The sequence below is a fragment of the Erpetoichthys calabaricus genome, chromosome 2 (genome assembly GCF_900747795.2).
Source record: "Erpetoichthys calabaricus chromosome 2, fErpCal1.3, whole genome shotgun sequence".
In the NCBI taxonomy this organism is placed as follows: domain Eukaryota; kingdom Metazoa; phylum Chordata; class Cladistia; order Polypteriformes; family Polypteridae; genus Erpetoichthys; species Erpetoichthys calabaricus.
In genome coordinates, this window is record NC_041395.2 from 84883388 (window position 1) to 84905574 (window position 22187).

At 38.9% G+C, this 22187-nt stretch overlaps 2 protein-coding genes across 3 annotated transcripts in view; both read left to right on the forward strand.

Annotated features, from left to right (window-relative positions):
• nr2f5 (nuclear receptor subfamily 2, group F, member 5) overlaps positions 1–10563 on the forward strand; it is a 47254-nt gene extending 36691 nt beyond the window's left edge. For both annotated transcript variants that reach the window (XM_028794015.2, XM_028794016.1), the window contains exons 3-4: positions 1345–1591; positions 7769–10563. In XM_028794015.2, coding sequence (XP_028649848.1) covers positions 1345–1591; positions 7769–8085 — 564 coding nt within the window. In that variant the 3' untranslated portion in view covers positions 8086–10563. The remainder of the gene's footprint in view (positions 1–1344; positions 1592–7768) is intronic.
• Positions 1–22187, forward strand: part of sv2a (synaptic vesicle glycoprotein 2A) — an 885655-nt gene that overhangs the window by 410843 nt on the left and 452625 nt on the right. The gene's annotated exons all lie outside the window — the stretch shown is intronic.

The window sequence follows — 22187 nt, forward strand, 5'->3', positions numbered from 1 at the left end:
GCAAACCGTCAATAATTAAAACCTTAATATAGCTTCTTAAAACTAAAATAGGCAATTAAAGGTTCCGAATCATAACAAACATCCATCCATCCATTTTCCAACCCATTGAATCTGAACACTGGGTCACGGGGGTCTGCTGGAACCAATCCCAGCCAACACAGGGCACAAGGCAGGAACCAATCCCAGGCAGGGTGCCAACCCACCGCAGGACACACACAAACACACCAAGCACACACTAGGGACAATTTAGAATTGCCAATCCACCTAACCTACATGTCTTTGGACTGTAGGAGGAAACCCACGCAGACACAGGGAGAACATGCAAACTCCACGCATGGAGGACCCGGGAAGCATACCCAGGTCTCCTAACTGCGAGGCAGCAGCGTTACCACTGCGCCACTGTGCCGCCCTCATAACAAACAAGTTAACTAAAACTAATCCTGAAAGACATGTTGCTTTTAGTAATAAAAAAATGGATTCTGATTGAAAATTTAGTTAAGGCAAAAATGTGCAGCAACTGCAGACCTCCAGGACTGGCGTTGAGTTCCCTGTCATACTGTTCATGGCATTCTTTTCTGATAATGGCCAAGCAGGAGCAGGTAGAAAATGGGAGAAAGGACCAACCAGGCCAGTGATTTTTTTTTTAAACTGTGAAGTTTTTTGCTTCAACTTCAATTTCTTGCAAATTCCAACCATCCATCCATCCATTTTCCAACCCGCTGAATCCGAACACAGGGTCACGGGGGTCCGCTGGAGCCAATCCCAGCCAACACAGGGCACAAGGCAGGAAACAATCCCGGGCAGGGTGCCAACCCACCACAGGACACACACAAACACACCCACACACCAAGCACACACTAGGGCCAATTTAGAATCGCCAATCCACCTAACCTGCATGTCTTTGGACTGTGGGAGGAAACCGGAGCGCCCGGAGGAAACCCACCAGACACGGGGAGAACATGCAAACTCCACGCAGGGAGGACCCAGGAAGCGAACCCAGGTCCCCAGGTCTTCTTGCAAATTCCTTTAATCCTAAATATAAATAATCACTTCCTTTATTGTGCACTTTCATTTAATTACTATTTAAATTACATGACAACTGTTGGAAAATCTGGAGAGTGAGCTCAAAAATACCATGTACACTGAGTAGCTAGGAGTTTGTTGTAAGAGAATCCCAGCATCCACAATGGTTACAATTGACAAACGCTGTATTCAGACTGAATGGCATGTTGAGTTTCTTAGCTGAGTATGACATTGCTGTGGACACCAGAGTCTTGTATCTTCAGTTTTTGTTTTAAGAGCTGACTCATCAAAAAGCATCATCATTTTTGCTTTGCTCCACAGGTGGCCCTTTTGCGAATGACTTGGAGTGAGTTGTTTGTGCTCAATGCTGCACAATGCTCCATGCCTCTTCATGTGGCTCCTCTTCTGGCAGCAGCAGGCCTTCATGCCTCCCCCATGTCTGCTGACCGTGTTGTGGCCTTCATGGACCACATTCGCATTTTCCAGGAACAAGTAGAGAAACTGAAAGCCCTTCAGGTGGACTCGGCTGAATATTCCTGCCTTAAGGCCATTGTTCTCTTCACCTCTGGTGAGTGCTCTTTTTATTTCTTCATATTTAACTCTTTTTTTCTATAAAGGTTTTGTACATTCTTTGGAGGATGTGACAAAATGCAAGAAAAATGTGCTGAACATGCCTCCTGCTGAAAACTTAGCCCTGTTCTGACTTGGAGTGCAGTTTTCTGCTGTGACTGAGCCTGTAATTCTACCATCAATTAAAAGAAAACAAAAAATACATCAGTACAGTTTTAAATGTGGTTTTAAGTATGTGGTAGACATACCACATCCCTGTTCTGTGAAGAAAAAGTGAAGCTACAAAAAATCTGTTCATAACGACTGGTTTATCTCTGTTGTCTCTGTCTATTCTCTTAATATTTACAAAATACTCCAAGCATGTCCAAGAAGAACAAAATAACAGCAAAACAGAAAAAGAAAGACACATATTCATTTTTGTATATACATTTACTGATATTAGGGTTCAGTGGTCACATAGAGTCTTGATCTGCTGCCTCACTGCTTCAGAGTTCTGGGCTCAACACTTTGGCCCTTCACTGTCTGTATGTAGTTTGCACATCCTCTCCTTGTTCATGTTGCTTTTTCTCCAGGTTCCTCAATTTAGAGAATAGATAGATAGATAGATAGATAGATAGATAGATAGATAGATAGATAGATAGATAGATAGATAGATAGTTTGTCCCCAGGGAGAAATTTGGCAATTTATAATAATAATATTTGTAATATTCATAATAAATTATTTATTATTACTTTATTATTATTATTTTTCATTTATACTGAAACACTTTGGCCCTTCACTGTCTGTATGTAGTTTGCACATCCTCTCCTTGTTCGTTTTGCTTTTTCTCCAGGTTCCTCAATTTAGAGGATAGATAGATAGATAGATAGATAGATAGATAGATAGATAGATAGATAGATAGATAGATAGATAGATAGATAGATAGATAGATAGATAGATAGATAGATAGATAGATAGATAGATCTTTATTGTCATTGTCACTTTTACAAAGGAACAACGAAATTGAAGGTGCAGCCGACTCAGTGTGAGGCATAAGAGTTAAAAAGACAAGTAGAGAGAAAATAATAACAAACCGAATAGTAATAAAAGTACTTTACAAAATATACAAATTGCACTTGTTATATATACAAATTGCACTGGTTAAATGTACAAATTGCACTTAAGGTCTATATTGCACCTTGGGAGAATGATACGGAGCAGTTTTATATTGAGTTCAGGGCCATGATTGCTTTTGGATAAAAGCTGTTTTCATTGCTCTGTATCTCTTGCCCGATGGCAAAAGCTGGAAGAGGCAATGACTGGGATGTGATGAATCATGTGACATGTCTATTGCTTTTTTGTGGCATCAGGAGGTGTAGATTTGTTCCAGAGTGGGGAGGGTACAGCCAAGTGTTCTCTCCGCTGTCCTGATGACCCTGTGGAGTGCTTTCCTTTCTGAGGAAGTAGTACATTGTATAAGTCACTGTCGGTGTACATGTGAGTAGAACTGGCACTGCATACATTGTTGGTGCCTAACTTGCTTCCCATGACACCAGGATGGCCTATGGGCTCCACAACCCTGACCTGGATTAAACAAACACGATAATGGGTGGCTGTCATCATACCAGACATCCTTAGGTTTAATAAATAATCAGCATCAGCACTGCTAGCAGTGACATTGACAATTCATTTATGGTGTCTAAAGAAGGTTTATTTCAATCCCTATGCTTTGTAGTGCTTTAGTGGGGCATCTACTTGGGTTTATAGGGTTTGCAGGATTTATAGAGTCATTATTGTCTTAAGAAATTCTTACTTGTACAGTATATGGAAAACAACATGTAACATGTTGCCAGTCTCTGATGGCATATTTAGTGAGCATAGCTGCCTTAACTCAAAACTTCTCTACCTAAAAAAATCTCAAAACACATTTGTCATTAACTAGCAGCAATAAGTAAGGAATGAAGGATAAGTCATTCAATGCCGAATAGGGATGGGCAGGCAGTTCTAATGTATTATATCTAAATAATTAAGGTGTTGTACCTTAATTGCGTGGGTCATTGCTATAATCATATCTCACTCTGTGATTCTGGGGTAACACCATCAAACCTGGGGGTTTCCTGATTTAACCACTTGGCAACAAATGTCTGTGTGGTGTTTGCATGTCTGCCTCATATCTGCATGGGTTTTCATATCACATTCTTAAAGATATGTTGGTTAGTTTGATTGGTCTAGTGTGGTGTGAACAAGAGCAGGCCCTACAATGGATTGGTGTCCTGTCTAGGGATGGTTTTACTTGTTGCTGCTGGTATAGCCTCAGGCTCCCAGCCATCCTTACCTGGGTTAAATAAATCAGAGAATGTTATGCTGCATAAAAATAGTAAGTGAGGGGATGCCTGCCTTAATGCGCATATGAAAAAGAGAAAAAGTAAAAGATTTTAAACACATCTCTCCTTAGTATCCAGTTCTTGTATTTCTGACATGCTGTTTACTTTCCAGAATGGAATTAATGTGATTTTTCTAGATACACAATATATTGCGTATATTTACATATACTGTAAAAGTCTGCACAATGATGGTATGCAAGCTTTCCTTCCATCCAGTGGCAGCACTGACACGGTATGAATTGTGCTAGTGAAATGGACCGTTCAATTAATGCAAAAATAATAAAAAAAACACTAAGAACAAAAAAAACTCCCCAGTATCAAACACAATTTGACATCTTCTGCTTACCCTAGCAGCAACCTGAGTTGATCCTTTACATCTCTCTTTTTATTGCAGCTCTCCATTATTGAAGTGACCCGCTTTTAATGCCTGAATAAAAGATGTTATAAATAGAGAACATGGCATGGAAACCCTTCCCCATGACCTACATAACCTCTGTAGCCGGGAGCTGCTGCTAGCTGATCCAGCCCCTGCTGTTGTCAGCCTGCGCTTCATGTCAGTGCAGCTTCCCTGGGTAGCTACTGTAAAACAAAAAAGCCTGCACACGAGCACACACACTCAGAAACACACACACAGCAAGCCCTTGTAGCTGCAGCTTGGAGCTGATGCATTAGGCAACAGACAGACAGACTCCTTTAAGCCTCATTTACCACGGCTGCAAAGAGACAACCACCTCCCTGCTGAAGCCTGCAAATGGCTGGAGAAGCATGTTACGATATGATTATGTTTATTTAAACCTTATCTAGTTATTGTTTTTTAATTTGTCTCATTTTGATGGTTATCACCAATAAAAGGGGCCATTAAAACACTTTCTCAAAGCTGCAGTATCTTTTGTTTTATAGCCTTTTAGGGCCTATAATGATAAAATATACTTAAAAAAATAAATAACATGCTATGTAATTCTCCTCCTTTGTCTCTTGGTGAATGCTCTGAAGTACTCACGTTCAATTTACAAATGCAAGCCTATTTTTTTTTTTTTTGCTTCCTGCATTTTCACACTTTCTACTTGACTATTCATATTAGTCACACATCTCTATGGCTTCTTATGAATCTAAATAAAATAGATTAAAAATGAGTGCACCAGTGGATGGATAATAGGCCAGTTTGGAACATGTAATAAAGTTTAATGTCAGTCTCTTTTCATATTCACTCTTAAGTGATTTGTTATGGACTGTATTGTTCTAAACAATAAGCTGCATGAAAGATGCCATATAAAATAATCAATAATCACTTGATTATGATTAATTTTTAATATTCACTATTAAATGGACAGCTTGTACCAATGTAATTTAGGAAAATCAATATACTGTGCATAGAATACATTAGAATGCCTAGAAAGGCAATATTCAATTATCTGGTGCACTTACCAGGGAGAGGCACAACCTTCCAATTACCACACCACGTGGGTGAGGATCAGGCTGTACACTAGAGCAGAGTAAATCAAGGACAGACAATGTTTAAAAAGGCACTCTGTGTACTCTGGCTCTTCTGCCACACCCAAAAACATTCATTTTAGGTTATTCTGCAACTCTAAACTGGCACCATCTCAGTGAGAGTAAGTGTATGTCTGAGGGTGATCTTCAGTGGGTGGATGTCTGGTTCCGGTTCAGTTCCTGCTCTGCATCCAGTGCTACCAGGATTGGCTCCTGCGCCACTGACATTGGATAAAATATCTCAGAATCTTGTTAACGAGTGAGGGAAGAAAGGAGCAGGAGATCAGCTGGCTAATCAGAGCAGCATCCACAGTCTTGTGGACATTGTACCAGTCAGTCATGGTGAAGAGGGAGCTGAGCCAAAAGGCATCACTCATTATTTACCAGTCAATCTACGTTCCTGCCCTCACCCATGGTCACAAGCTGTCGATAGTAATGGAAAGAACTAGATTGCAGAGAAATGTGCTTCCTTTGCTGTGTGTCTAGGATCAGCCTTAGAGATAGGGTGAGAAGGTTCAGACATTTGGGAGGAGCCCAAAGTAAAGCCACTGCTCCTTCATGTTGAAAGGATCCAGGTGTGGTGGTTTGGTCATGTGAGTAGGATGCCTCCCTTAGGAGGTGTTTCATGCAAATCCAACCAGGAGGGGAACTGAGGGCAGAACCAGGACACGATGGAGAGATTATATCTGTTGCCTGGCCTGGGAATGCCTCAGTATCCTCCCAAGAGGAGTTGGAGGAAGTGGGGAAAGGGATGTCTGAGAATCATTGGTTAGACTGCCCCCATGACCTGGAACCAGATAAGCGGCAGAAAGTGAATGGATGGATGGGTGGATGGAAGTAGAACCCTAACGAACAACTTACCAGTAAAAAGCTAAAGCAGAATTAAAGTTGATGTGTTCAGAAACAATTGTTCATTAAAATAATTCTGTGATAAAATCATGAAAAAAATATTACTGTTTGATGAGGCACTGTAAAACTAGAAAATGCTCCTAAGCCCACAGTCAGAATAAATTAGTGCTAGAGGGTAATAGTAGTAGTAGTGCTTGTATTGTCATGTGCACTGAGTGCCCAGTGGTTAAAGCCAATTTCTCACAGCTCCACAAGGAGAGACTCAGTTTTCAGTTTGGTTACTATTATTGTGGAGATCGTGTGCCTTCTCCATGCTTGTGTGTTTTTTTCCCCAAATACTTTGTTTTTTTTCCACATCCAAAAAATGTGCCTGCTAGATTATCAAGTATAAATAGGCCCAATTTGAGGGAATGTGGGTATAGTAATAAGTGTGCATTGTGATGGGCTGACACCCTGTTCAGACTTAGTCCTAGCCTGTACTGCTAAGAGAAGTTCTAGCCCATGTGATCCTAAGCAGGTTTATGAGTGAGGTGATGGATGTTTAGTTTTGTAGAACTGGTAATCCAGAGGAGAATAAAATTTCAAAGCAACTGAAAAAATGAGAAAAAAAATCTCATCCACTTAGTACAAAATATTTCTCTATTTATAGTTTCTACACCTCTCTTTTAACCAGTTTCACTCTTCCATCTGACTGTCAGTTGACCTTATCTGCTTTCAACCCAATTTGTTAGTTCTAAAAATCAGTTTATGCACCCCAAAGCATACCATACCATAACATTCTCAAACACGCCTAGTCCAGTTCATGTTGAAGACAGAGTCTATACTTGCAATCTTCGATGGGATAAGGAAACATATTGTTAGAACAAAATGAATATTAGGGTCTATTACCAGATTTGTTCAGGTACACTGATTCAGAACTGCTGTTTGAACTGACGCTCACATCTATGGCATGTGGGAGAGAAACTGCTGTACTTGGAGAAAAAAACAATGTAGATATGGGGAGAACAGTGACTGGGTGTGGAAAATGAACCCAGACCACTATTCCAGAAGGAGTTTTGCTAACTCCAAAATCTTCGCACTTTTATATTTTCGTTGGAAACGGTGAACGTGGGAGGAGTAGTAATTGAGCATTAAAAAGTTGGATTGGCGCTGGAAGAATTGCATCAGAAACAAAGGTGATTATGTAGGAAAGTGATGTAATTTGTTTTTGAAATTCTTAATAAACAGAGTTAAAAAAAAGTGCAGAAATGTTTTGAACGTCCCTCTTACTATCACCATTCCAACACAGAAAATATTTTGTTAAAATGCAGGCTAAGGCAATGAGTGATGGACTTTCCTAAGATGTTGTGTTGCTGTTTTTATCCCTTTCGTTGCAATGTTTCCCTATATTATAAATATCCTTACCTGATCTGGATCCTCCATGTAACTCAGTCTCTCATCCATCTTTTTTTATTGTTACCATTTCTTTTAGATGCAATGGGCCTGTCTGATGTCAGTCATGTGGAAAGCATCCAGGAAAAGTCCCAGTGTGCTCTGGAAGAATATGAACGCAACCAGTACCCCAGTCAACCCAATCGCTTTGGACGTCTGCTGTTGCGTCTACCCTCACTACGTATAGTTTCTTCTCCGGTCATTGAGCAGTTGTTTTTTGTGAGGCTGGTGGGTAAGACTCCCATCGAAACCCTGCTAAGGGACATGCTGCTGTCAGGTTCCAGTTTCAACTGGCCATATATCCCTATGCAGAGGGACAGGGGGCTGACACTGCACTACAATGAGACTGGTCACTGATGTGCTTCTTTATTGGTGTCCTGCCCATGCCAAAATAAGACCAGAAAAGTCTGTCTTACTGCAGGGGCTAACGGTTTTACACTGCATCATAGAGAGACTGGACACTGCACCTTCAAAGCAGGAATTATACTTCTTTTTTATTATTATTTTTTGTTTTGTTTTAGTAATTCATGTTAAAAACTGTTCTAAACATGTGACTGGCTTGCCACTGCATTTCTGTTACTTAATCCTAAACTGAAGAAACCAGATCTCAACTATCTGTTTTTACGCTTGTTTGAAGGTAAAGTGAAAAAAAAAAAAACATTTTTTCACAGCCAATATTTCACACTTGAGCTGTAAAAGAAAGCCGAAGTAATGTTTGAAAGCGTGAGAGGAAGCGAGAAATTCCCATTATTTCCAATAGGTGATTACAGATATTGCAGGAGCCAAATAAACATCAAGGGTAAATTGAATCCCCATCGAGTGTGCACTCTAAAGTATTTAAGTGGGTTGTTGTGTTTCCTTCCCTGGAACACAGATCTGCATCTGGGGATCAGTCATCGTTATCTGAGATCATCATGCTGTACCCCATTGTAGTTAACACTTCACCTGCAGAAAGCACCAGGACCATCTACAGAAATGTGAGCATGACCTTGAGTTACAGAGTTGACCTCTTGGTCCACATTTGTGTGAAGAGCTTGACCTGCTGACTCGTTTATGAAGAGAACAATTAATTCATGCTATCCTGGTTGAAAGCACAGCATTTATCACATCTGACAGCACTCAAGAATAGCCACACCATAATACTAAGCAAAACAAAACGGTGGAGTTGGGGCCTTTTCTGTTTGAAGAATCCTTCTTTTCTAATTTCTCTGAGCCTTTCTGCAAGACACATGTAGGGGGGTCAATTGATACTAAATAGATGGATACTGTGAAGATGTACAACTCAGGGCTTTATGGCCAAATATGGGAAACAAATTTAGATTTGCTGTCATTGTTTTTTTGTTGTTTTTTTTTGAGACAAGACTGTCAAAAATTTGTTGAAGCGACTGGTCATTTTTTATAATCAGTCTATAATTATTATTTATGAAGCTCACTCAACAACCAAAGTGAATTCAAGGCACTTTACAGGACATAAGAGCTCAACTGAAGTCTCAATCCATCTAGCTATCAAAAGGAGTCGAACTACTTGGTGAGAGTCCAATTTTTGGCAGCAAGCTTCTTTACAATGACCCTATAAGAGGATTTATTTAGTCGCAGCTGAAAATAAGGCAAATTAATTTGCAGTACTGCTCAGAATAAGAACTGGGCCTGCAAGGGCATCCAAAGCTCTCACATCGCCAAGATTTTTCATTTAGTAACAGCTTTGCCTCCAGTTTTTGGTTAACCAGCTGCTTTGCTCTGTCAATATAATATCAATGGCTCATTGTACATTTTTTATTGAATTTTTTATATGACATATTCATTTTTATGACATTATTACTTATGAGTTTTAGGTCTTGCTCATTCATTGTTTGCATTGCAAGGACAGGGTGAAAGGATGGATTATCAGTGAAAGGATGATCCTTGCAAAGAGCTTTTCTTCTGCTATACAGATACACTTACATAGCTACAACTCATCATTTTACTGTGGCTACAGCACTAAGTGTTAATGTTACCAGGGGTAGCCAAGCAGCCTCAGAATAGTCTACGGAGTGGAGGAGTGAGCTGATGATACCAACCAAAGAAAAACAGGTAGACTTTGCAAATTGTATATGGTCTTCCTCACATAATCCATCGTTTAATGGAATCAATCACAGCTAGTAAATGTAATGAATGAATTTAAGAGGATATCAATGAAGTGAAGGGTGCAATAGTTTGCAGCAGATGATTTACACAGCCAGCCAGACTGTTACTAGAGACAGAGGAGCAGGTCTTCTTCCATAAAAGTCTGACAATATCTGTTAAGCATACAGTGCATCACTGTCAACTGCTAAACAAGAGGGTTTTATTTCTTTGCAAACTGTTTATATTCTAAGAGTGAACAATATGATTTCTGTATAGTCAGCTGAAGTGTAACCAGAACATTACAGAATTCAATAAAAATATTTATGCTAAAACAGCCATACTTTGCCCATATGATATTTAGCTAGCTGTTGTGTGCTTAAATCAGGAGGCAAGGTTTCCTCTTTCACTGATCCATTATGAAGTTTTAGTCAACACCCCTCCAAAGGCCACTTCTGACATTCTTAAGTTTAAGTCAAGGTAACAGATGTATGATTTGTCAATATAAACATGACACAAGAAAACAAACAGAAAACCAAGAAGTGTTGTATCCTTCTCATAGTAATGGAACACTTCTTTCAGAAAGATTACATAGTAAAGAGTAGAAGGCAGGTGACCTGACTGTGTCTTTGGATGTGAAACAAGTTTGTATAAAATGACAATTTGTCCTCAACAACCCTGTAGAGTTTTGTGTTCTTCTGCAGTGGTTTAATAAAATAATTTTTGAAGTTTAAAGTGGTTGAAATTATTCATTACAGTGAATACTTGTCGGAGAACAGTTCCTATTGTACAAACATTTATGAACATTCATTCATTTAGTAATCAATCTACTGTATGTGTGTAGTGACTTTCAGACAAAGCTCTTTAACAATCTGCAAAGCAATATTAAAAAATACATAACACGATTGCTCCTTGTGTTTCCTGGGCATCTTACTCCATTACAGACAGTAGACGCATGACAGAAACCACACATCACCTTCAACCTAGGCATACCACTCTCTTAACACCATGCCAATGTACAGTCACTAGTGACCTTAAACATACATCTTCATTAGAAAAACACTCATGAGGACTCCATTGATCCCCCATTCACAAACCAGTGATTTCTCAGGTCTAACACATATAACAACGAAGCTGTCAAGAATACCAGGAGAATCAATCTAGAAATTTCCTATATCAAGATTTCATGTAATTTCCTGAATTGGTACATGTGTAAACAAAGCAACATAATTCTGAGTAAAGCTGGCAAAATGTACTTTATGCACAATTTTGTTTATGTGAGTGAACCAGTCATAAGAGATTTAATCAAGTAGCTTGATTGTTTTTTGGATGATTAGAAACCTCATAAAAATATCTATTTAGCAGGGTGTCTCTAAATTGATTGGATTTTGACAACAAGAAGCTATTCCCCATCCAAGATAAAATGGAAATTGTATTACAGAGATCCAAGTGTCTCCAGTGAAGTGAGTATGTGACACCCTGTAGTGGCAAGGTTGGCACCAAACTACAAACTGGGTGTCTTGTAGTTTGGTACCGACCAGGATCAGACTTGAAAGATGGCAGACATGGAGACACAGATACAAAAAGATTGCATTTCCAAAATCAACAGTGGGTTTTATTTACCAGTTCACAAAAACACAAAGCAATGTCCCAATCAAAAATAGTCAATACTATTTACAGTGGTTTTTGCCAATCAAAAATGAAAATAATCAAAGACAAAAATGTATATAAATAAAAAAATGTTGTCTTCCTAAGTAAAAAATGCAGTCAATGCAGATCCTACACTAAACAAAGTCCTTTTAAATATCACCAAAAAATATTTTCAAAGAGAAAAAAAGTGTATATACAAGAAAGACTAAAAGTGCACCACAAACTCGGACTATATAAATACCTCCACCAAAACTAAACTTTAAGTAGGAGATAGCTATATCCAAGAGCAGCATTTGGGGGTAGCAAGTGGGGAAACGCCCCAGGCCCCGCACCTAAGAGGGCCCCGCTTTTGAGGTCTGCATGTCCCGTTCGAGCAGATTTGTCAAGTTATATTCTCCAGTTATATTTTGATAAAGTCTGCGTGTTATCTTGCAAAAATGTAGCTGAATACTGTAGTATGTTAACATTATTTTTATTAAATTTGCACACGAGTTTATATAGTCCACACATACCGGTAACACCGTTTGACATAACTGGCCCCACGTGGGGTTGGTCAGCCCTAGGCCCTGCAATCCCTAAGGCCACCTCTGGCTATATCTATGTATATACAAAAAGAAAACATATACAAATAACGCACAAGCCGCTCTGATTGCTACACCAAATGTACTTACCCTACGACTAAGTTGAAAGAGATGACCCCTAAAGGTACAAAGTGCCTTTTATACTGGGGAACAACCCCTTTCAGTCAATTCTGCATCATGCTGCTGTCTTCCTCCTATAGTGGCTGACCCAGTTGCCTTCCGCATATGTACTATGCTGAACTCCTTCAAGGCCTGTAATAAATGGCAAAACGGCCTTGCATGTGCACAAAAACTAGCACGAATGTGAGCATTAGCGCACCCACAATGAGCTTCTGATGGACAAACCAATACACTGTCCGAAAAGTAAGTTACTTTCCTTCGTAACTTTACCTTTTTATCTTGGGATCCCCTTCTTGAAACTAATGCACGCATGTCTAAACTAAACCAAACTAAATGCTCTGCACTTCTTACTTTTTTAATAGCAGGTGGCTATGGAGACACTTGCCTTTTTCATTGGGTCCATCGGGCCCATTCTGGATGTGGGCCCAAAGCCAATATTAAAATCTTTGCGGAAGCACACCCCACACTTCAACAAATTTAAAAAGGTAAGTGATTTTGCTTTGCTCCGTGTAAGTCAATTTTACACTATTCTTAAAACCTAGTTCTTTAATTTGGTAATGCCTGGCAGGCGAATTGCTATAGAACAGTGGTGATGCTATGGGGACGGAGATCCAGTGAAATTTCAGGTTTATGCAACCTCCTGAAATAGGAAAACATCCTTGCTGCTTTGTATTTGGCCTCTCTATTTTTCATTTTTCCCATCTATTGTTCCTATTGTGATTCAAGCACATTCCACAGAATAGTAATTAGAACAAGATGGAAAACAGCCCTATATAAAAAAAAACAAAAAAAAAACTTAAGTCACTGTTCATGTAACTTTTGCTTGTCAGAATCTCTGACCCTTTTTCTCTTATTGAAGTTTGACAAATGAGAGGATACCATTCATTCTGTCATGGTCATTTAGTTAGTCAATATGTAAGTTATCACAATATCTCATCCAAATACTTCATGAAGGTTGTCAAAGTTTCTGCTTCAGCTACATGACTGGGTAGTATACTTGAGATTCCCACAACTCTGCATGAAGAAGTGTTCCCTGGCTTAATTCGTAAATAAACTTCCCTTATTTTTCACTGGTGTCCTCGAGCATGTAATCAACTATTTAATTGAAAAATTGAGCTGAATCAACTTTATCGATGTCTTTGAGAAATATGAAGACTTGAATTCTGTTATGCCTGATGGTAAAGGCAAGTGTATTTTTATAAAGGAACCAATAGAAGAGGCAAAGTCATTATGCCAAGATAACGTCTAAACCCAAAATCAGATCCTATCTTTCACCAAAACCCATATGTTAAACAAAAACCGTGGTTAATAAAATCAAGCCTGGAGGTCTGTTATATAGGTTCAAAAACAAAGCAAAGCACACATGAACAAGTTAAGTTTTTATCCACAATCTCGGATAACCAGGAAGTGAGTGGTGCTAACCTTTATATTGTTGTCTCAATGACATCTAATGCCTCATGTTCTAGTAATCCCGGTAATGAGATCTTTCATAAACCAAAAATGAGTTTCTAATTACAAATTTGCTGGGATCCAATCTTGCAGCTACTGGATTGACATTTTAGTTTGTAAATATTTAAGAATGATGCTTTGTAAAATCATACGATACCAATCTCAAATGTTCTTAATCCAATTCAGGGTCACAGTGGGCTAGAGTTTACCCCAGTTGCAATGAGCTGAAAGCAAATAGCCATTAACATTTCACCAATTCATCATATGGCCCACTCACACTCCCACCAATAAAGCCAGTTTGCAACTGGTAATTAAGCTAACCAGCATATTTCTAAGTATTCAGGAGAAAAACTGGGGCAATCAGGAAATCCTATCCATACAATGGGAAAATGTGCAGATTCCATGGAGAGAATGACTGGGCACGGGATTCAACCCCAACATGATGGACTCATGAGGAGGTGGCGGTTCTACCCAGTTCACTACTCTGTTATCTTCTGCATTTTTATAAATGTCATTAGAACTCCTTTTCTGCTTTGATAATAAAATCTTCATGCTATTGGTGGCCTTATTGCAAATGTCAGTTTTTATTAACAGGCCCTAACACTAAGTGTCACTGTCACTGAGAATAAAAACAAAATGGTGAAGACTTCAAAATGATTACTAAATTAAAAAAAACAAAAAAAAAACACAACAATCTCAGCAGGAACACTGTTTCTGGAATACCCCTGAGTTCCTACGTCAAGGTATGCTGGATTTTAGAAATGTCTCAAAATATTTATAATTTAATGGCAGTTTTTATTTTGGGGAGGTGCCAGAAATCAAAATCACAAGGTGAATATGGTGGATATTCCAAGTTAGCCAAGAAGTTGTGAACACCGAGTGGACCATGGTTTGGGGCATTGTCATAAAGGTTGATCCACCTCCGACATTGTCGTTCACATCTTCTCGCTCCTCCTTTAATCTCTTATGTCACTCAAAGACCCTTGACTTTTTCATAGCATCCTCACTATATATTACTTTCAACAGCTCCAACGTTTCAGTAGCACTTTGTAGAATGGGAGACACTATGCTGTTGTTCTGGGAATTGTCACACCTTGTATATGGTTCTACTTCTTTGATTCTTGTTATAGTCTTTCTGGCATGTTTTGAATTACCTGTAGATTAAAGCAACTGGTTTGAACAACCTGACTATGAAGTATTATAATAGTCATCGAATTCAAGATGCTGCAGCTTAAGAAAGCAGCTCTTAGAAGATCTGGAAACATGACCACTGAAGGGTAGACACTTTTACACCCTGAGCAGGCCATGTACCGGGTAAATTGATCGTTTAAAAATCATTTGCTGTATCATACAGGTGAACTATGCCACACATCAACATATTCAATAACTCATTTTCAAGCAATGGGTGTAGACTTCACACTTCTAGTAATCAAATTGTTACAATATGTACGGTTGACTTTTAATCTGGTATGAAATCATACGTGTGGTCTTTCATAAATTGTCACAAAAAATCATAGTAATTATTCTGTGTAAGGAATACCCAAGTGTTATGCATCCATCAAAAACTCCCGGCCAACAGATTTCAAGCAATATGATGAACCCTCCCACCAACCGAGCAAACACAAGCCATAGGCTGAAAACCAGAAACAGCACTGCACTGTGGTTTTTCATGTGCTCTTGCATATTACTTGACAAAACAACAGCAAATATCTACAACTGATACATCAGTACTTTCAGTAGATTCTCAAAACACGTCCAAGCACATTATTGTATGATGCATCAATCATGTGATATCCTCCAAACAAGAGGAGTCACAAGACAACTTTTGGCTACTGACACTTTGACACCATGAGCAAGTCACTTGACCTGCCTGTGCTCCAATTGGGAAACCAAAAAAAAAAAAAATGTAATCAATTGTATCATGAATGTTGTAAGTTGCCTTGGATAAAGGTGTTGCCAGATAAGTAAATGAAAAATGTAAATTTAAAGTACCACCTCACATTTCTGGGTCATTAGCTCTGCCTCAATAGGTCACACACTTGCAAACTTTATACAACTGGATGGCAGCGACTGTGACATCTCCAATGATTCATATATGGACATCATGAGGCACAGCTGAGGGTGTGCAAAATAAAAAAATGCACTATTTGAAGCAGGAGCAGACAATGTAAATACTTTCATGTAAATGTTTAGGTGGGGTATGGGTGTATTAGGGTATGATGTTCAGAGTTTTTATATGATTCACTGTTTTATGTGCTAGAAACCTGGATCCCCGTTTGGAGAGGTTCTGGTTAGGGAAGGGGGACCCATGGTGCCACATGCTGTAACTATATAGTTCTTTGTGTTATCAACATGAAACTTTGGACAGGTATTGTGGACATGTCTGGGAATGTCTCAGAGGTGAAAAAATGACCATGTCATTACTAGTACATAATAATAATAATTCTTTGTATTTATATAGTGCTTTTCTCACTACTCAAAGCGCTCAGCAATTGCAGGTTAAGGGCCTTGCTCAAGGGCCCAACAGAGCAGAGTCTCTATTGCCATTTACGGGATTCGAACCTGCAACCTTCAGAATGCCAGTGCAGATCCGTAGCCTCAGAGCCACCACTCCGCAATGTACATGAGGTACATTGTATCAGAAAACAGAAATTTGAAAACATTGCTGCGAGCGCCTGATTTATTAATTTTTTCCTAGTTTAGAAGCAGTTTCTAAGTAAAGGAATGTTTAATTTTGACACAAACACACATTCTGTCACATTTGAGAAGCTATATGTCAGGTTACAGTGAAATATTGACTTTCCTCTATTTTTTGAATAATAAGGCTTTATTTTGGGGTACTGAATTGCTGAAAAAAGGTCCCCAGGGTGTAAGGGGTTTTAATTTTGTACTTAAAACAACACCTACGTTTCAAAACAATTCACCCAAAGTAAAATTCATGGAGTCCAAATTAAGAGTTGTCACTATTTTCTCACTATTTGCAGATTAGTCACCTATTAAAAGTACGACTGCCTTTTCTCAATTTAAGGGAAATTAAATTTCAATCCTCCAGTGTTTAATTTTACTAAAGCAGTTAATTAATGATGTAACTGAAGTATCACTTTGTTTGATTAATAAATAAATGTGAAGTCACCTACAGCTCCAGCTGGGTGACATTGTAATTACAGCCATTTACTACTTTGACTGTTATTCAGTAACAAAGAACAAAGCAGGAAAGAACACCACCTGAATCTGCAGCTGTCCAGGGACGAGGTTGTTCACTCGGCTTAAAAGAAGCAGGGCCATGCCGATATGTGCTTGAAAGACTTCCATTGAAAACTTGAATACTGCTAATGCACCTAGAATTGATATATAATTTGAGGCCTCAAAGCACAAATTTGCATCCTTGGATTTAAGAAAATTATTTTAAAAATCTGTTTGGTAGGATCTTGGGTACAGTAAAATCTGAGCCAATCAGATCCTTTCTTAATCCCTATCATCCTGTGTCTACCAAGGGCTATGTCCAGAGTGTTTGTGACCATGATGAGGTAAGGTGAGACTCTGTCTTCTTCAGGCCTAAAACTGCCTTTCTCATCACACAGAGGAAGTTGGAAGAGGAAACACAAAAGTAAATGCAGCTTCAATGAAGTATTACAAAATGTTTTGCAGAAAGCTTGGAGGTCACAGTTAAGGAAAGCTGCTCCAGTAACTTATAGAAGAAAGGACTTGTAAGTGCTAAATGTAAAATGAAGACAGAGCTCATGTTCAATAAAATGGATCTGTAGAAAGCTACAATGCTTTAGTAAATGCTGAAAGGAGATGCTGTCAGGCCCATAAGGCAGTGTGAGAACCAATGTCAAGGGATGGTATTGTTCAGATCTGGTATACAAAATCAGCTATAACTCAAAAAATAGGGAGAAAAGGAGCAAAATATTGATAAATATACAATCACTCGGTAAATTATTAGAAACACTACTAATACCGGGTATGTCTTCCTTTTGCTCTCAAAACATGGATTCCACATGGCTTGGATTCCACAAAATGTTAGAAACATTACCTTGAGATTCTGGTCAATGTTGACATGACTGCATCACACAATTTCTGCAAATCTGTCAGCTGCACATTAATGCAATGAATCTCCCATTTTACCACATCACAAAGATGTTCTATTGGATTCAGATCTAGAAACTGGAAAGGCCACTGAAAAACACTAAACTTGTTGCCATGTTTATGAAACCAGTCCAAAATGACATTTGCTTTGTGACATGGTGAATTCTCATGCAGGAAGTAGCCTTTAGAAGATGGGTAAATTGTGGCTATAAAGGGATGCACTTGATCAGCAAGAATTCTCAAATAGGCAGTGGTATTCAAGTACTGATTTATTGTTATTAAAAGTGTGCCCAGAAAACATTCTCCCACACCATTACATCACCATCACCCACTTGGTGTGTTAAAAAATTCTGACACTGCCATGTGTGGACCTCAGCATAAATTGAGACTCATCCGACCAGGCTACATTCTTCCAGTCTTCAGCTGTCCAGTTTTGGTGCACCTGGGCCTACTGCAGCCTCAGATTTCTGTTCTTGGCTAACAAAAACGGATCTCAATGTGGTCTTCCACCGTTGCAGCTCATCTACTTCAATGTTTGATGTATTGTGCATTCTGAGATGCTTTTCTGCTCACTACAGTTGTACAGAGTAGTTATCAGCCTTTCTGTCAGCTCAGATCAGTCTGGCCATTTTTCTCTGACCTCTCTCATCACCAACGTGTTTCCATCCACAGTAGTGCTGCTCACTGGATGCTTTTTGTTTTTCCCAACATGATACACCATAGAGTTCAGGAATCTTTTAAACCACATAAAATCGAGTATTCTATTGCCTCAGCTGGAACTGCAAAGGATGGGTGTCCAGGGCAGGTAACTTTGTCACCTGAACTTTCGTATAGCCTTGTGCATTGCACCAGTTCTTCGATGTTTTCAGAAATAGTTTCATCGATATCATAGTCTTAAAGGGTCGCTAACACAGTCATTTCTTCTGATAAATCTTCAATTTTCTCTCTGAGATACTTGATAACTTCTGCAGAATTCATTTCACGGCAGTAGTAAGCATTTTTCTAATTCATTTTTGTGCTATTTCATTAACCTGGATCTCCCGCACTTACACACTGAATTAGGCATGAGCAATCTACAGAAGACACAGTATGCGCTAGAACCCACCCTCTCTACAGCACACTCTCTCAACTTTGATGAGTGAAAGTGACAGTTTTATTTTAAGCCGTATTTCATGATGCATTTGGAGGAGTATTACAGGCAAAATTAAATAAATACATAATAAACAAAAAAACACATTTCATGACACGTATATTTATATTCACATTTCACAGTAGTGCTATGCTATGTGTATTTATTTATTTAATTTTATCCAAATTGCATTGAAATTCTTAATTGCATGTTCTAATCAACATGCAACACATCACCACACTCCAGCTCCACAATTAGTAAATAGAACTATCCATCCATCCATCCATTTTCCAACCCACTGAATCCAAACACAGGGTCACGGGGGTCTGCTGGAGCCAATCCCAGCCAACACAAGGCACAAGGCAGGAACCAATCCCGGGCAGGGTGCCAACCCACCGCAGGACACAAACAAACACACCAAGCACACACTAGGGCCAATTGAGAATTGCCAATCCACCTAACCTCCATGTCTTTGGACTGTGAGAGGAAACCCACACAGACACCATGCAAACTCCACGCAGGGAGGACCCGGGAAGCGAACCTGGATCTCCTAACTGCGAGGCAGCAGCGCTACCACTGCGCCACCTAAATAGAACTATCTTACTGCAAATGTTCTACCATCCTTACATGAAAAAACTCAGAACACATTTGTCTTAACCTGTCAGAAATTACATATTAATTGTGAGAATGCATTCTACTACTTCTGTTCCTTTAAAATTGCCATTAACAGGAAAAGGTGGTTGCTTAGCCAGACTAAAATCTGCAGAAGTAATCGCCGCCCCTGACTCAACTGTTGGTCTGAGAATAAACAGGGGTCCAACATGCTTTTAGGCAGATGTCCTGTAAATAAAAAAGGACCCTTTCCAAAAAAAGGTCATTTTGCCAAGCCATGCTAATCTAAGGCTCATATCCTTCTTTGCTGCACTCAGTAATGTGATATTACTAGAATGAGGCAGGAATTCTGTAGAGAAACACTAAATAAAGAAATGTTGCAACCCTCCTTGCTTAATTATATTTGAACAGGGTCCTTGTCACTTGCTTAAAAAGTGGGATTTTTTTCCCTCCTCCTTTTCTAACCTATTAAGCAGCCTGCAAGCAATCAGCTAATTATTCGACAAAGCTTAAATTATTTTAACTTTGTAGATGGTTGCTGGGAACAACGACTGACTAAAAATCTTTGTTGATGTGACTAGGAGAAGCCTGGGGGCCTTTTTTTGTTTTTGCTTTTTACTTTGTCTTATTGTTTTAGTTAGTGTGATCTTGCGTTATACAAAAAGCCAAAGAGTCCCCTTTAGAGAAAGCCTTGGGGACTCTTTGGGGTTAATCCTGTCCTGCAGGACTGTGCCTCACTAAGCCACAAATCCTCTCACCTTCTGTCTTTGCTTCCTGTTTGAAAAATGGATTGTTTTTTTCTTTTCATCCTTAAATGCAGCTCTTGTTTCTTAAAGACAACACTCAAGAGGCATTATTCCTCATTTATCATCCTGATCATCCTGTAGAAATCAAATAAATTATCTAAAAATGTCATTAGACATAATACAATGATGTGCAAAGGTTATGTTTTTTGTGAAAAATTGTGTTATACATATTCGAGCTTGTACATGAACTTGACAATTTTTGCATTTTTTTTATTCACAAGCCTTGAAAACATAAAAAATGTTAATAGAATTTTGTTTTCAATGTGACATTAAAGAAAGTCCTTGATGTGTTGAAACAGGTTAAGAAAATAAAGATGGATGAATAAAAAGTAAAATAAAAAAGCAATTACATACAATAGACTTAATTTATGAAATATTTGTATATTTATACTCCTGAAAAACAGCCTACAGACAACTTATGTCTGTTTTGCAAAAGTTACGTACAATTAAAATTTGGGGAATCTCAAAATGTGTTACTTTGACATATCTGAAATGCTTCTAAAATAGTAGTGCCTCCACACAATAAATCAACATAAAATCAACATGGTCAGGGACTTAGCCTTTGAAAATGATATGGTTTGTTCCACACATATTCAAAGTGAACCCAAAAATAAAATAAAACACTGGAAAGATATATAGCCACACCTACATAAATAATACTTTTCTGTTTGGAATATCTCACAAGGTGGGTGGCACAGTGGTGCAGTGGGTAGCGCTGCTGTCTTACAGTTAGGAGACCCAGGTTTGCTTCTCGGGTCCTCCCTGCGTGGAGTTTGTATGTTCTCCCCGTGTCTGCGTGGGTTTCCTCCCACAGTCCAAAGACATGCAGGTTAGGTGCATTGGCGATCCTAAATTGTGCTTGGTGTGTGCGCCCTGCCCAGGGTTTGTTTCCTGCCTTGCGCCCTGTGTTGGCTGGGATTGGCTTCAGCAGACTCCCATGACCCTGTAGTTAGAATTAGGGTTGGATAATGGATGGATGGATATCTCGCAAGGTATTTATATTACAAGTTCCAGTCAAACTCACAAGTCTATCAGAAGTCTTAGTGCTTCTCATGACATCCAAACCTTTGAACATATTTCTTGTAATCTCCACATTCACTTTTTGTAACTCTTATCATTTCCTGAATTTTCTAAATCATTTCATGGTCATGGAGTGCTGAGAACCAGGAGGGAATCAACCCTAGGACCATCGCTGAGCACACTAACACAAATACCCACACTGTCACACACACCCTCAGTCAACTTGGAGAATGTCTTTGTACTGTAAGAAGAAGCTTGAGCTCCCCAGAGATATTAACCTTAAATTTTAAATTGGAGGATGACAGCTGGAAAGGTTTAAAGCTTGGGTGCTCTCTGCTAATCCTTATTAAACCTGACACTACCTAAAGCAAGATGCTTGGCACTCAAGCAAAACACTACTTTTGGGACCACATGCCCCACTCTGAAATTTATTAGGGAAAGCAAACATCATTTCATATGTTAACCGAGCAATATGCAAGAAACCTTGCTTGATTTCTATGTTGTTGTGGCCATTGAGGAAATATTTACTCTGGTATTAGTCTGTAAATGTCTTGGAATTCCTGAATCTCATCCTTGTAACCATGAAACACAGGGTGGACAGCAGTTATGAATCCTCTTGGATGTTCTTTTAAATGGGCTCCACTGCTGTTCAGATATGGAAAACAATTTATTTTGACAGCCTCTAACAAAGCACAATTCACCATTGCCTTTTTTGTTGCTTCATAACTTGCATGTATTATATTAGACAAGTATCTATAAAAATATCCATGTGTTTAGCCATACTTCCAAAAAAATTATAGTCTCCACAATATTGAGAAGTTAAAAGCATTAGAAATTATATTAACTAATAGGATTTCGTCATATAATTGTAATGCATACTTTATGTGTCATTAAGGGATGTTC